The 15,447-nt window shown below is 38.6% G+C and overlaps 1 protein-coding gene across 1 annotated transcript in view; it reads left to right on the forward strand.

Moving 5' to 3' along the window:
* Window positions 1–12,445, forward strand: part of FAM81B (family with sequence similarity 81 member B) — a 59,358-nt gene extending 46,913 nt beyond the window's left edge. Inside the window, exons 8-11 of the mRNA XM_060146323.1 lie at window positions 1,041–1,147; window positions 8,690–8,825; window positions 10,433–10,628; window positions 12,312–12,445. Of these exons, the coding sequence (XP_060002306.1) occupies window positions 1,041–1,147; window positions 8,690–8,825; window positions 10,433–10,628; window positions 12,312–12,445 (573 nt within the window). The remainder of the gene's footprint in view (window positions 1–1,040; window positions 1,148–8,689; window positions 8,826–10,432; window positions 10,629–12,311) is intronic.
* The last annotated feature ends 3,002 nt before the right edge of the window (window positions 12,446–15,447 follow it).

Here is a 15,447-nt window from a genome sequence, read left to right on the forward strand (position 1 = left end):
TTGCCTTGAATAACATTTTATCTAATGATGTTGCTCTGCCTGCTTTCTTTTCCTTTGCTTTGACCATGCTTAATTTGCCCATGCTTCATTGTAAACAATTCTGCTTTTCAGTGTACTTTCTATAAGTAGCCTGTTTTACGTGTATCTCGTATAAATAACCAATTGTGTGCTGTTGGTTGCCCACCCAACATTTACCTATTCAAATCCTTCCATTATTCACCTCTTTCTTTTCTAAGAGAACTTGGATTTTAAGTACCCACTCACCCCCACATGACCATCTCTTTCAGCAGTTGAGTTTGGCCAAAAGCAATCATGTAGTTTCATTCCCCTTGACAGCGATTACTTTTGACATGATTATGGGCTGTATAATCATGCATCTATTTCCCAATCCAGTCCTTTTACCTAAAGAACTTCTTCAATGCTTCCAGCAATGTGGAAGGCGCTTTTACCCTAACTTTCAAACATGAGCTTGTTTTTTCCTATGTTTAAAATGCCGTAAGTCATTTCACTTGGGATTTACTTGTGCTTCTGTCAGAACCCTACCTGGAAATTCCTGAGGTCTGATCTTAGGCCACTCAGGTGTTTTCTTTGCAGAGCACATTTGTGCACTTAAGCATTTATTCAATAGCATTTGGTGAGCATCTACCATTGGTCATCTAATGTGCACTGAGGATACAGTGGTGATACAGGCTAGAGTGGCTTACATTGTAACTGGGGAGACAGAAAGTAAAGAAATAATCAAATTAACAAACTGATAAGCTAATGTCAATAGCATGTTTTTGTCACATCATCAGGTAATCTATTGTCAGAAAGAATATTATAGACAGCAGAATGGAACACTCCCCTATTGTTCCTTCCCTGAAGATAGTGCTATAACTGTTGAATCGTTCCTTTGAAAAAAAATAATTTTCAAATGCAGACATGCTTTAGGCTCAAAGCTGGACTTTTATTCTGGGCTCCTTTAGGAATAAAGTATAATTAACGTAAGTGCTAGTGGTTTTGTTCACACACAAAAAATCTGCCTTTTGTACTTTCATTAGGTAATGCAGCTCTTAGGAAAGATAGAGGCTTCCAGTTCTGAGCAAATCTCAAATTTAAAGATGGTCCAGAGGGATTATCACCAAGAAATGAACCTTTTGGAGTTCAAGTAAGTGAATGGAAGATTTTTAATTGTTTAATGAATTCCAAAGGGTTTTGCTTAATGAAAGCATTGGCATTAAATAAAATCCTATCCCAGGAATTTGAACCTGTCCAAGAATTAAAGCAACAAACTGATGCAGAGAATATTTTACACTAAAGTAATTTATACAATATTCTTAATTTTAAAATAGATATATATTAATTTGTCATTCTCTTTTTTTGTATAATATCTCAACTAAAATGATACTTTCTGATAGAGTATAATTTTAACTTATCAATCGTACATTAAAATGCCTCAATGTAAAGCACTATTGAACATACACTGATTCCACAAGATTATCAAATAATTTTTTAAAAACTTTGATTCACAAGCTTTTTTTTAATGATTTCTTCTAAGACCCTCTCCTTAGTTCTTTACAGTATCCCTATTTTAATACTGGTCTCTGTCCCACATTACACTGAGTTTTCCCCTGTACAATGGAGAGAGCAACTAAGGAGACAAGATGCCACAAACATTCAGATTACTGGCCTCCTTATCCTCAAATCCTCCTTTCTTATTTAAATGACCACCATTTCCTGACACCATGGTTCAGGCAAAGGGAAATTCTAGGCACTTAGATGATACCACCTTACTGCTCCTTCTATTCTTGTTCTTTTCCTCTCTGTCCCACATCACTTGAGCTTAATGCCTTGGTCACATCATATTCTGAGCATACTCTTTCTCCATTTTTCCCCGTCTCTACCGTATCTCATTAAATCTAAGTGCCATTGACTATAAGATATACCATTACATTCTTGTACCTCGAAGACATGAAGCTAACAATTAAACCATAGCATGCTATCATTTTATGACACCTCCCAATTTCCGAGATGTTAAGTTAGGAAAAACGTGTGTCTTAGAAACTGATGAACAACAGTAGTCATCACTAAAACTCAGAGAAGTAGGTGTCTTGGGTAAACAGAAAATACCTACTTTCTTCATATTCTAAAAAAGCAGGTTCTTAAATTCTAGCACAATGAGGGTGCTCAGTAAATATCTGTGTCATGATTGATCTAATCCCTTTAGCTTAGAATTAAGATAGAGAAAAGTGTCCAAAGGAGAAACAGAAAAGTAAACTGTTTCTAGAAGTATAATTTAAGAAGGGATTTTACTGGGGGAGGAAAGGGACTTATAATCTGGAGTGGAAGACTGGCTTAAAGGGATCAAGAATATTAACAAATAGAAAAGACGGGAAAAGGAAATGTTTGAGATCTAGGGCTGACTGCTTCACTGCAGGTGCTGCATACTTTTTCCACCTGCAGTCCAGTGGGAAATCGGCTTACAGATGAATCATCTAAATAGTTAAATCTGCATCTGGACACTTTTGTAACAGTATAAACTGGAATCTTTCTCTCACTTTAAATAATGAAGTCTTAAAATTTCATTAGTATTACAGTAGGTAGTAGTGAATTTATAAACGAGATTTTTTTCCCCAGGCAAACACTTATAAGCTCTAGTAATTCAATTACACAATTGACTCTTTTAAATTAGAAAGTAATATGCATTCATCATAACAAACAAAATAAGGCAAAGTTGAAAATAGAGGTCACCATTCAAGCTTCGTAATGTAACCAATGCTAACACCAGGGGTCTATCCTTCCTCACTTTCCCCCTCATTAATATAAATATGTAACAGAAAAGGGAGATTTTATGTATATACATATATAATATATATAACATACATTATATACAAAGAGAGAGCATGGGTTTTTAAAATAAATCCTATACACGTTACTCAATAATTTGTGTTTTTCCAGGACATCTTGGATATCTCTCTCTAGATCAGTGAATATTTTTCTAGCATTATTTTTTACAGCTGCATAATATTTTAACTTACAGATATGTCATAATTAATTCACTCATTTATCTTATTGATGAATAAATTCTTTCCAGTTTATAGCTACCACAAACAAAAATTATTGTGTGCATATCCTTAAATTTCCTTAGATATAGGTGCTTTTATTTCTACAGGCAAGATTCTTAGGTCTGAGTTTATGTTTTTATTAATTTTTATAAATTTCTTTCTAAAAATGTTGTAGCAATTTACTCACACCAGCAATGCATGAGAAGACCTTTCTGTACATTCTCATCCACGATGGATATTCTTCTTAATATTTGCCAATTAAAGGATAAAAAATAGCATCTCTTGTTTTCATTTGCATTCCCTTCACCCTTTGAATTTCCTTTTCTGTGAATTGCCCATTCTTACCATTTATCTTCATCACTTTCTTATCAATTGGTAGGATTCCTTCACATTAGGGATATTAACCCTTTGACTGAGGTATGTATTGCAAAGTATTTTGCTCAAAGAGAAAGTAAGGCAGGTAGGGCTCTTTTTTTTTTTCTTCTTTTCAGTCAGAGCACTTCTCAAAGCAAAGTGGATGGGGTATACAATTTGCTTTACTTTTTTAAGAAACAACTGTTTCTGAACAAAGGGATTAAACTCTTTTGATAACATTAAAGTGTAAGTTTAACTGAGCAATTTTCCCATTTAGAAACTTTAACAAATTCAAGTTTAATGGTCAACTGAACATATTTTATATTGAACTTAAAAGCCACAATACTCTCTTGGGGTTTTCTAGTGAATCTTTGGGACTTTGGCACTGATCACTAGACTTGACAAAGAAAATGCACAGGCTGTGCAACTGGACCCCTGCACTGAGCCTTCTCTTTCCAGAAGGGCCTTAGTCAGATGTTCAGCTAAGTAATGTCCTAAGCTGACAACTGAGTGCTTATAGAGCAAGAGTCTCAGCCATCGTGAACTACGGCTGTCTTTCAGCAAGGGGTGGGCAGGTCAGCACCGACCAGTCACTCCCTGGATAGCTCTTGTTGCTGACGCTGTTCAGTTGATAGTGATTTATAAGAAAAAGCATTCGGTGAATGAAGCAAATGCATAGAGTCAAACCTTACCACACAGCTTTGAAAATGCTACCACAGTAGAAAGTGGACCAGAGCAAGGACCTGTCTCATTTATCTTTGTATCCTTCACACCCAGCACATTCAGACACAAATAGAAGCCAGTGAATGAATGTATGTTTAGAGCACCTATAATATGTAAGTTGTGTTTTGGAATATCCAAAGACATAATCATGGCCATATACAGTGGGGGAGAAAACACATAAATAAGTGACACGCTCATAACAGGTAAAGTAAAAGTTGAGATGGTGTTAAATGAGATATATCAGTAGGCAGAAATAATAAATATTCATTGCCATTTTTAGATGCCTACCGATCCCTAAGTGCTCAAGATGTGCAGGTACACCCAGCTCTGCAGTCTGGCCCTTATCTTTAAAGACAAGGAAACTTATAGTCATGGAAATTAAACAATTTACCCAAAGTCACACAGCTAGAAAGTCTCTGACTCCAAATCTCAGGTTATTTTTGTCAGTTTGTGATGTCTCCATCTCATAATTCCACCTACTGTAGTAAACTAACTGTGCTACAGAAATTTAGGGAAGGGAAAAATCACATGTGCTCAAAACTATGATGGTATGAGGCTATAAAGGTACTGATATTTAAACTCAAGTACAATTTAGAATGAACAATTAACAAAAGTCTTTGTATCAGAGTGGAGTCGGAATTGCTTTTTAATTGGTCTCACTAATTAGAAATCACAGAACATTGAGAAGAAATTAATTTAAGATATATTGGTATAAACTTAGTAGAAAAAAAAGTTTCTTGAAATTTATTTCTTGCTTCTGACATGAAACTAAGACTCTTAGACTCAATCTCTAAAGAAGCAATAGTACCAAGTCTAAAGCCCTTTTTCAGATATGATTACAAAAAATGAAAACATCTTCTGTGTTTACAGCCCATCAAAGAGCACTAAATCTTTTTATATTCCCATTTGGTTAGAGCCACCATCTGAATTCTTGAGAGCCTGGTAATAGTAACAGTTTCCAAGAATTCAAAATGTTCATGTCTTCTAAAAAAGTTCATGCAACAGATTGTTGAATGCAAGACAACTGGGTTTGAGACATAAGTGAACTGGTAAAACTAGCCCAGGATGGAGCTATGTCCTCATTTATGTATGTCATCCAGAACCAGGGAGGTCACTGGAATATTCCAAGCCCCATACACTGCCCTCACCATTCACTCTCGCCACAGCTCTCTACCCTGGGCTCCGGTTATGTCTATAGAGCCCTGTTAAATTTTCTTTTAGTTTTCTGTAACTTTCTCCCTTATAACTGAACTTGGTGTACATTTTAACCTGATACCATTAGTATGAAATTTTTTTAAAAAAAAACAGCCTTTATCTCACATTTATCCTAGCGAGGTCTCTGGTTATAATTTAAAAGTCTGATTTGTGTTTAGAGGAAAAAGGAAAGAAAAAGCTATCTATCAATCTATCTACCTAGCCATCTATCTACCTAGCTACCTATCTGTATCTAACTATATCTGACTGAAGTGCTCCCATAACCACTTGTATAGGAGATTTGGGAACTAAAATGTGAGCGTCATACTAGATAAATTCATCCTATTGAGATTTTAACTGTATGTTAAAATTAACATACAGTTAACACAATAACTGTATGTTATAATTAACAGAAAAATCATTCTTACCTAGTAAATCATGTCCACTATGTTAGGAAAAAGTATAAGGAGAGACAAAGATTTACATAAACCTCTGTTTTTATGCTTTATACCTTTCAAGGAGAATGCTTTTTAAATAATGCTTTCATATCTTAATAAACTACCAGCAGACAGAATCTGACTTATGATTGTTATCAGCAAAGTGAGTCTCCAATTGCAGGCAAAACCTTGTAATAAGGATCATAAGAAGTAATTCAGTCTTTATGGTTTATTTTAATTTCAGAGTTTCAATTACTGCCATGTCCCTCTAGAGACATTACCTGGGTACATTTAATGGTTCCTTGATTTTCAGAGGGATTTTAATGTTTTATCAGTGACGAGAGTAAATGCTCTCATTTATTTACACAGTGAAGGTGAGCACTGAAGGACGGATTCTTGATTGTAAAGCCACCTCTTAGAGATCTGGAGATTTACTGTCCCCCTTAACCATCACTATTAATTAATTCTTCCACCAGAGACCAGGGAAGATGAAAATCAAAGATTAGGTCTCTAAATAGCTTGACAAGTCTATGATTTGTTATTTGTGACTGGTCCTAATAAAAGGTATTCAATGAAAAATAATAAATCATTTATTCAACCTCTACTTAACTGAGCACTTTCTATATTCCAGGCATTAGTCACAGCCATGAACAAAGCAAAATCCTTGCTTTCATGTGCTAGTGGAGAAGATATATATATAATATATATCACATGATGATGAGCATTTTGGAGAAAAATAAAGAAGGGTAAAGGAATAGGGAGTGTCAGGTTGGACAAATTTTTTTTTTTTTAATGTTGTCAAAAACAAGAAAAGCTTCTGTGATAAGGTGGTGCTTGACTATAAATCTGAATGAGATTAGGGCAGGAGCCATTGTATATTCCAAAGAAGAATGTTCCAGATAGAGGTAACAGTTGGCTAAAAAGAGGTTGTCCACCTATCAGCTGGGGGCTTATTTGTCTGAGATCCAACACCTGTTGTCAGCCAGCAGCACAAGTGTTTAAAAGTCATGATTAGACTAAGAACAGGAAGAGTAACCAACTTCCTCTTCTTCAATGTTGAGATACTCATCTGCATCAGGTATGCCTTCTAGGTGAAAAATGAAGATCGGAATTTAACTATCATACTACAACAAATATAAGTATTGGAAAAGTAACTACCTTTCCATTCCTTGCTTTCATCATCCAAATCTGAGTTTCTCAACCTCGGCACTATTAGCATTTGGGCTGGATAATTCTTAGTTGTGGAGCTGCCCTGTGCACTGTAGGATGTTTAGCAGCATCCTGGCCTCTACCCACCACGGGTCAGTAGCACCTCCTATTTGTGACAACCAAAAATGTCTGCAGACACTGCAGAGTGACCCAGAGTCTAAATAAAAATGGAAGTGGCCTCACATCACTTGTCTTTTCCAACTATTAGTCCAAAGACTTTTTCAGGAGAGCTAAAGAAGTGTATCCATGCAGTATATGTCCAGCATGCCTTAGGCAATCTCCAGTGATAAATATCACAAGTTAAATTAGCAGCATGTAACTTTTCCTGATCATTAAATTATTTCAAGTCACCCCACATTGTAAGGGAGTCCTGAATATTTTCAACAACAAACAACATGCATTGTTCCTGCCAATCTAATATTTAGCCGAGTCTAAAAGGGAGTCTGAAATTAACTTCTTACCAAGAGCAGGTCCCAAGCAGAAAACATACACAGAAATTACCTGCCAGTCCCCCTCCCACCTCTTCTCAATCCCGTATTTCTGTCATTGCAGACGAGGATTCCCCTCTCACACTCTCAACCTCTCCACAGTAAATTTTCAGATTGCTGATACATGATTCCAATCATTTAACCTCTGTAATACCATCTACCTCTGTTGTTGAGAATCTTCCTTCCTTCCTTCTCCTGAGATGCACTCCTAGGGTGCATCAACTTGATGCCAGCGATTCCTTCCTGCACACCTCTTGTTATTTCTGATTTTGCCTCACATGAGTAACTCAGCATCTCTTTAAGTCCCCCCAACACCCCCAAAAGAATCCACTCACAGAGATCCATTGGTGACCATGGGGACTTTACTGAAGATTTTGCTTAGAGCAGAGATGACAGCCAAGAAGTGTCTCCCTTGGACACGCTGCTTCCCCAGATTCCTTCTGGGGCTCTCTTCTTTCTCCCCTCCCCGCTTCTCCCTCTGACTGTACTCTCCTTTACTAGACAACGCAAGTCCTCTCTGGCCTAGCTCCTCCCCAACCTCATAGTGGCCCTTATAGAGCAAAGATTTGGCAAACTACCGCCCTTAGCCAGTCTTCCCGTAGCTAAGAATGGCTTTTACACTTTCTAATCATTTTTTAAAGAAAAGAAAATTATACCTCATGACATGTGAATGTTATATGAAATTTAAATTTCAGTGTACATAAAGTTTGATCAGACCACAGCCATGCTCATTGTTTCTTTATAAACAAGCCAGGCTAATTTGTGTCATCTGTGGCTGCTTTCCCACTACACTGGCAGTGGAGGGGTTGCAAAAGAGACTACATGGCCTGAAAAGCCTCAACTATTTACTATCTAACCCTTACAGAAAAAGCGTGCTAACCTCTACCACAGAGTAACACCATGCTAAGTGACTTGTCGAAGTAATTTTTCTGCACACACTCACTGCGCCCTGGGCCCCGAGAGGAAGCCTGCGTGGATGACACAGGCCTTTCTGCGTGCGCGTGCTCCTGCCACTGTGTGGACTTGCATTTTGGGCGGTGCAGATGGGTGTCGTCAGCAGGTGGGCTGAACACCAGCTTGGGGCAGGGACACAGCATGTGCTCCCTCACCCCCCCTTCACCCCATAAGTGCTTGCTGGGCACATGGACCCTCATCCGAAAAAACTGCAGACTTTTCAATAAATTTTGGGTTTAGGTTTAAATTTACTTATTAAGATAGAACAAACCACTTTTCCCTCTAGATTTAATGCCCTTTCAACGAGCCTATATAAGGAAATGGAGAACCATCAAAAATGGGCAGAAAACCAGTCCATCAGATGTGAACAAGACCACCTTGGCCACATAAATCAGTGTCTGAAGCTCCTGCAGGAGAAACTGGTAAGGGGTTGTGTTGCTCATGAAGTTAACAGCCACACGGCCACTGTCTAGATGTGAGCCACGAGTCAGTCTCGAAAGCCACACTTAAAAATTCACAGTGACCCTCCCTGCACCAGTCACTGATTTCTTAGCACTGGAATAGGAATCCAGAGGCCTGTCTTCTGGTCCTGTTTGCTACTCCCCAGCTCTGTGAACCCACACTTCTCAGAACGGGCTCTGCCTGTACCAGAATAACCCAAAGAGAGTTTTTAAAAGTACAGATTCCTAGTCCCAACCCAGAGCTGAAGCATCAGACCCTCCAGGGCCTTCCCTGGGAATCTGTGCTCCCGGACAAGCTCCCTGGGTGATGCTTAGATACAATAAAGCCTGAAAACTTCCTTAAACAAGTCGTTTTACCTCTCCGGAGATCCACTGGTAGATCAAAGGTTTATCAAAACTCCTTTTCCAGGTCAGACCTTGTAGAGACGCCCCCACGCTTTGGGGTGAGGTGACCGGGACATACAGGAGACCCGTCGCAGGCTCCCTTCTCCCACGCCAGCCAGCACAGCCAGCACGCTGCTGAGCCCTGATGGCAGGACAGCACAGGGCCATGAGTCTCACCAGTGGCTGCCAGTCTTGCAGATGATTCAGATGTTTCTGGAACTTCAGTAGAGGGGCTTTAGGCAGCCAGTAAACGACGCTCCAGTTACCCCACCTGAGTTTGTTCAAACTGATAGAAGCAGGAGTCCAAGAGAGGGAGGTAAACGTTACAGCTTTCTCACTGACAGGCTGTTGAAGGATGTGTGGTCAGATCTGCAGCCAAGTGGGCCTGTTGGTCCTGCTCCGGATTTAGGCAGACTCCTCCACCAGTTCTAGGCAGACCTAGGTGACCACAGGGTCATCTGCAGGCAGAAGCCGCCCATCCCAAGGAAGAGAGAGACCGGAATCCACCGTTCTTCAGGCAGGTGGGACCAAAGAGGATCAAAGGGGCCAAGTCAGTCTCAGGCCCTGCTGGTAAATTGCCCGCACAGGAGCCAGGAGGAGCAAAGAAGCTAATTAGCGTCAAGCCGCCTCTACAGCCCCCAACCTGCTGCCCATCAGAATCACCTGGGGAGCTTTTAAATGCCATCGATTCCCCGGGCTCCATCGCAGACCAATTAAATCAGAATTGTGGAGGTGGGGAGGTGCTGGTAGGAGAATTATGGGCCAGGTGATTCTAATAGACAGCAGGGTTAAGAGAAGCACTTCTACCTGAAGCCTGTCCACGTAGAGATAGGCAGCTTGAGGGAATGACGTCTAACACACAAGCACGTCCAAGGAGCTCTGGTCAAGCAGTATCTAAAACGCCTTACTTGGCTACACTTCTTTAAACGCTAAAATTCCAAATCCTCAGGCATTTCATAAATACCACAGCCCTTTCTTTTCTCCCATAGCATGTAGAATTCCAGAAACTAACAAGGCCAAACAAAGGCCAAACTTCCGCTTGTGAATAGCTTTAGATACAAGGGAACTTGGTTTGAACTCTTATGTTTAGCACAGAAATCCAAACTTGTTAAAAAGCATTCTCTAAGCTGAAAGTCAAATCCACAAAGGTGTTCTGAAGCTTTATCACATGATATCTTTTGTAGGATATGTCTGAAAAAAAAATGGAAGAAAAATTACTGAAGCTTTCAAGCAAATTAGAGAATTTCATTAACAGGCAGAAACAGGAAGCAGATCTAAACAAAGTAAAGCATATAGAAAATGAACTGTCCAAAAAGATGAACCAACTGGAAAAGCACATCTGGGGTGAATTAGAGAAAATGCAGAATGAATATCAATCAGGTGAGCAGATACCTTTGATTAAAGAACGTCAGTCCTTTCCTATCCAGTCCCTCAGGGTTTTCTACTTTGAGCTGATGGCCAGGGAGCAATCTTGTCATTAGCGAAGTGACATCCTTTGTATTTAATCCAGCTTTCCTAAATATCCCATAGAATGTCAGCATACCACCAGAAGGTGGGTGAATATGTAGATTCCCTTTCTCATTCACACTTGGCAGTGTCACAGGCTTGCCATTGCTGTGAGATTTTTTTTTAACCAAGATCATAGAATCATAAAACTGTTAGACTTGGAAAGTCCTTGGAGATCATCAAGACCTGATTTGTAGGTATATCATGAAATTAGGAGCCTAAATCAAATGTCCCTCATTGAACTGCAGGTAATGAGCCTGGATAGTTGTCAAACTGGAGACCTGACCTTTAGAAGTAAGAAAGAGAGATGAATGAACAAAGTCCAGTATAATGACTGCTTTTCTTCTTAAAGAGGCTAATGGCAGCAGTGTCAAGCTGAGCTAACATCAAAGAGGATTAATTTGAAAGGCTCATCTAATTTGTCAAAGGGAAGGACGGGGGTTGGAGAGGGTGGGGGGGACAAGTGCTGTGGAGCAACCATGTGTCCCGGGCCACAATTCTGAGAGAATTACCACGAATCAGAAGGTTCCTTTACGAGAGGCAGCCCCAACTCATTCTCTGTCCTCTAGATCTCAGAAAAATTCATGGAAATGGTCCTGTATGGAGATGCCTTGGAGGTGTCTTAGAAAGATATGGTCTCAATCTGCCAGATGTTCCAAGCATATAAGGAATATTTCCTGCCTAGAAATCAGACCCTCGCCACCCTTCCCCACCAACTTCCACCACCAAATCAAAAGAATGAATTATCTGGCCAGGAATCCTGCCCCAAACTTAACTTAACCATTCTTTCAGGGCCCTGCTTGTTACTTAGCTACCAGAAGTTGAATTTACTCATTCTAGTACAACCCCAGGATGAACTGAAGATCAATTTGCAATCTACATGTTTCTGCGTTTTACTGTGAGTTTAGCAAATGAGGACTCCCAACTAATAGTTTGCTCTTTTATGCCTTTAATAAAAATGTGTTGAGAAATGACCCTGTGAAAGCCTCCAGTGAATAAGATATGGGCTGTACCCTACGAAGCTTGAGGTCTGGTAGGCTGTGGTCATGAGTGGCTAGACTTGCATAAGAGAGATACAAAGTGCTGGCGCCAGGGGCAGGGCAGCAGCCAGCGAGGGACCATTCCTTAGGTCCTTCAAACAGGTTGCTTTCAGGTTTAAAATCTCATGTGGCCTTTACCTTCAATTTGGTAACAAGAATAAAAAGATCATCCAAATTTCTTGTCAAAGTGTATAGAAAGAAGATATTTTAAATTTCTCTCTTGAAATATAGAATTATTTCATTATGCAATATATTGGGATGGAGGGGAAGGACAGGAATTGAATTTTCACAATGAAGCCAGATATAAGTTGAAACACTGTTGCTAATGCATCTTCATGACATACAAGAAATAAATTATTGTACATTTTTAGACTGGTCTTAATGGAATTTAATATGCTTTGAATTAAACAATGATCAATTATGGCAGGACTGCTGATTAGCAACTTTCGTTAAAACGTTTAAAAGTTTCCAATGCATTGTTTAGTTTCAGTATACCTATTTTCATATCCTCTTCTAGGATTTAAATCGATTCATGACTCACTCAACTCCCTCCAACGAATCCAGAAAACAAAGATGGATTTAGAGAAATATAAAGTACAGAAAGACCTAAAGAAATTGCAGCGTAAGATAGTGGAACTCCAGGAAGTATAAACTTTCCAGTCATCTTCCTTTACACCAGCCAGTGGAGTGGTTTGTTGGCAAAAGTTGGGAAGAAGAAAGCTAATATCTCTGGGATGTTTACTGCTTCTATTTCTTACCACCTTTTTAAGGAGATGAATGCACCAGGAAACCCAATAAAGCAAAGAAGCTTTATTATGTCATTAATTTATTAGTGAAAAAATTAAGGAATTTCTTTCCATACATGCATTTTATATTTTTATTTGCCCACAAATCTGAATGTTGTACATAAACGAGTGAAGCAGGCCTGGTGTAATATATTAAAGAATGGCGGAAACTGTGGAAAATTGGAGACCACTTACCTGTCTAAAAATAATAGCAACTATGCAGTTCCAGTCCATTATTTACATGCATAAAATCCATTATTGCCAAAAATTTTAGTTTTCAAAAGAAACCAGAAATCTGATTTTATATGAAACCATTTATAAGCATTAGCAACTAGTGCAAAATAGTTCTTAAACTGTGAGGGAATGTCTGTAGGGCAGATACAGTCAAATGAACTGTCAGACTGCAACTTCTGATCCAGAGGTTTTAGTTTTCTAACAATCCCAATATTTATAGCAAGTCTAACTTATGCATATTTAAAATATTGATTCATTGTACTCAATATGTATCAGAATTACGAGCAAGTAAGAGTTAACGATATAAAAGAATACAACAGTTTCCATGAAAAACATCCAACATAATTTCATCTTGGTGCTAAACTCAGAAGCACTTCAAAAACGCTAATTAATTTCCCATAAAATTAAAATATATCTAACTTTTGTAGATATAAATGTTAAATTGAGAGCCTGGTATTGGGCAGTAAAATCATGAAAAATAAAATATTCATGTCTTGCACTTTGTAGAGAAATGTGTACTCTCTTATATTATTGGAGAGTCTACAAATTGGTACAATAATTTAAAGGGCAACTTGGAAACATCTATTAACATTTTAAAATGTATATAACCTTTGACCCTGGAATTCTACTGCTAGAAATATATATTGCAGGGGGGAAAAGAATTCCAAAATGTGGAAAGATATATGAACAAGGATGCTCATTATAACACCATTTCTTATAGTAAAAAAACTGAAAACTACTGAATTAAAAGGAACTGATTGACTAAATTAATGATATCACCAACAAAAAATGCTATCCAACACTTAAAAAGAACACAGAACGATATCCAAGATATGCTGTTAAGAGAATAAAGCAAGTTGCAAAGCTAAATGGATGTGATCCCACCTGTGTCAAAAATATTTTAAAATAAGTTAAAATACACATACTACAGTATGCAAAAAAAAAAGTAAGACTTTACAACAGACTAGCAGTGACTGAATTAAGAAGAGTTTTGTTTTCTACATTAAGCAATTATTAATGCTTTTATATTATCACAATATAATATGTTTCCAGTAAAAATGTTTTAGAAAACAACCACAACAACAAATATACTACAGGGCTCAAAGAGTAACTCTTTATAATAAACCAAATAAGTGGTTGCAGGAAGGGTTAAATTAGAAATTCACACAGATCAAGAGCCAAGTCATCTCACTCAGACCCACATTTTATTCTACCCATTTAGCAACAAAAGCTGTGATGATATACCATAGATAGGAAAAAAAAAAAAGATGTTGATGCATTTCTTTTCCTTGTAAGCAAAAATGCTCTAACTCGTAATTCAAATAATAGCGCAAGATCAAGGCAAAAGCTTTCCTAGAATGGTTATTTTGTATTGGTGTTGACAGGGTAAAACCATGTAGAACTGAATGTAATGCAAGCGAGTAGGGGCTCAAAGGATCCTCTGCTAGAATTCTCTTGCTTGGGATCCCAAGTTGGGGTGTTCAGAGGTTTGCAGACTCTAGATGGCCTGAGAACTATGCCTAGTGAGAAGGTGGAGACACATTTTGTAGAGCCTAAAGCCTATACAGTTTTAATTTGTTGCTGATATCCTGTCCTGATGAGTGGGCACAGTAATATGTAGGAATATTCCTGGAAGCCATTGCTTCCTCAGGACAGAAACAACTTAACTCCAAACAGAAGTGACTGTGAACAACATATTAATCTATATAACCCTCTAACCCAAATGTATCCCCAACTGAACTTCCCTTTAGTTGGATCCAAAGATGTCCACCGCCACCCCAGGGTCAACTGATATCAGCAGAAGTGGGAGTGGAGTGGTCTTAATCAATGGACTTACTGAAGTTAAAATACAAATTTTACAACACGTAAAGCTCATGTAAGTGAGGGACCCTGGAACTCAAGAGCCATCATTTCACAGTAAATTCACCTCTGCTTGGAGGACCAGCTGAGCACTGGGTTTCCCTCTTTTTACATTTATTTTGCCACAGATCCAAAAAGATGATAAAAATGAACAATTCCCCTTGAGAAGCTCAATATACATTGCCCTTTATTCTTTATCAAACACCAATACTTAATCCTCTGGGAAATGTGAGACTTCTCTCCCCACAAATACAGGAGACTGTCTGAGCATGTTCAAAGTATTTGGCTTCCCTATTGAAGATGAAGGACAAATCCCTCACCTTATGTTACCCAGGTAACTTCCTTCTTGGCCCCATTGTGAGGTGGATGTGCTCACCACCTGTGAGCCAGGACAGCAATAAGGCTCAAGGTCAAAGAAATAGCATTCCCAGAGTGCTCTGGACATGATCAGCTCTCCCCTTTTCTGCAGAAACTCACGAAACATCATCTCACTTCTATGGTGTCACCAATAATATCAGCAAGTAGCGTCCAAAAACACCAAGAAGGAAAAACTTGATCTATAATATACATGTTTTTACCTTATAAATGGGGCCTCTGAACTTTTTTGAGATATTACTTTTTATATTTTCATTCATTCACTTGCTAGGCACTGGGGATACAATACAGAACAAAATAATCATGGACCCTGCCCTTAGGGAACTTATAGTCTAGTGGAAAAGACCGACAATCAAACTTGCAAATACTTGGGCAAGTAAAGGGTGTGATGGGAGCACG

Source organism: Lagenorhynchus albirostris, chromosome 3, assembly GCF_949774975.1.
Source record: "Lagenorhynchus albirostris chromosome 3, mLagAlb1.1, whole genome shotgun sequence".
Taxonomy (NCBI): Eukaryota; Metazoa; Chordata; class Mammalia; order Artiodactyla; family Delphinidae; genus Lagenorhynchus; species Lagenorhynchus albirostris.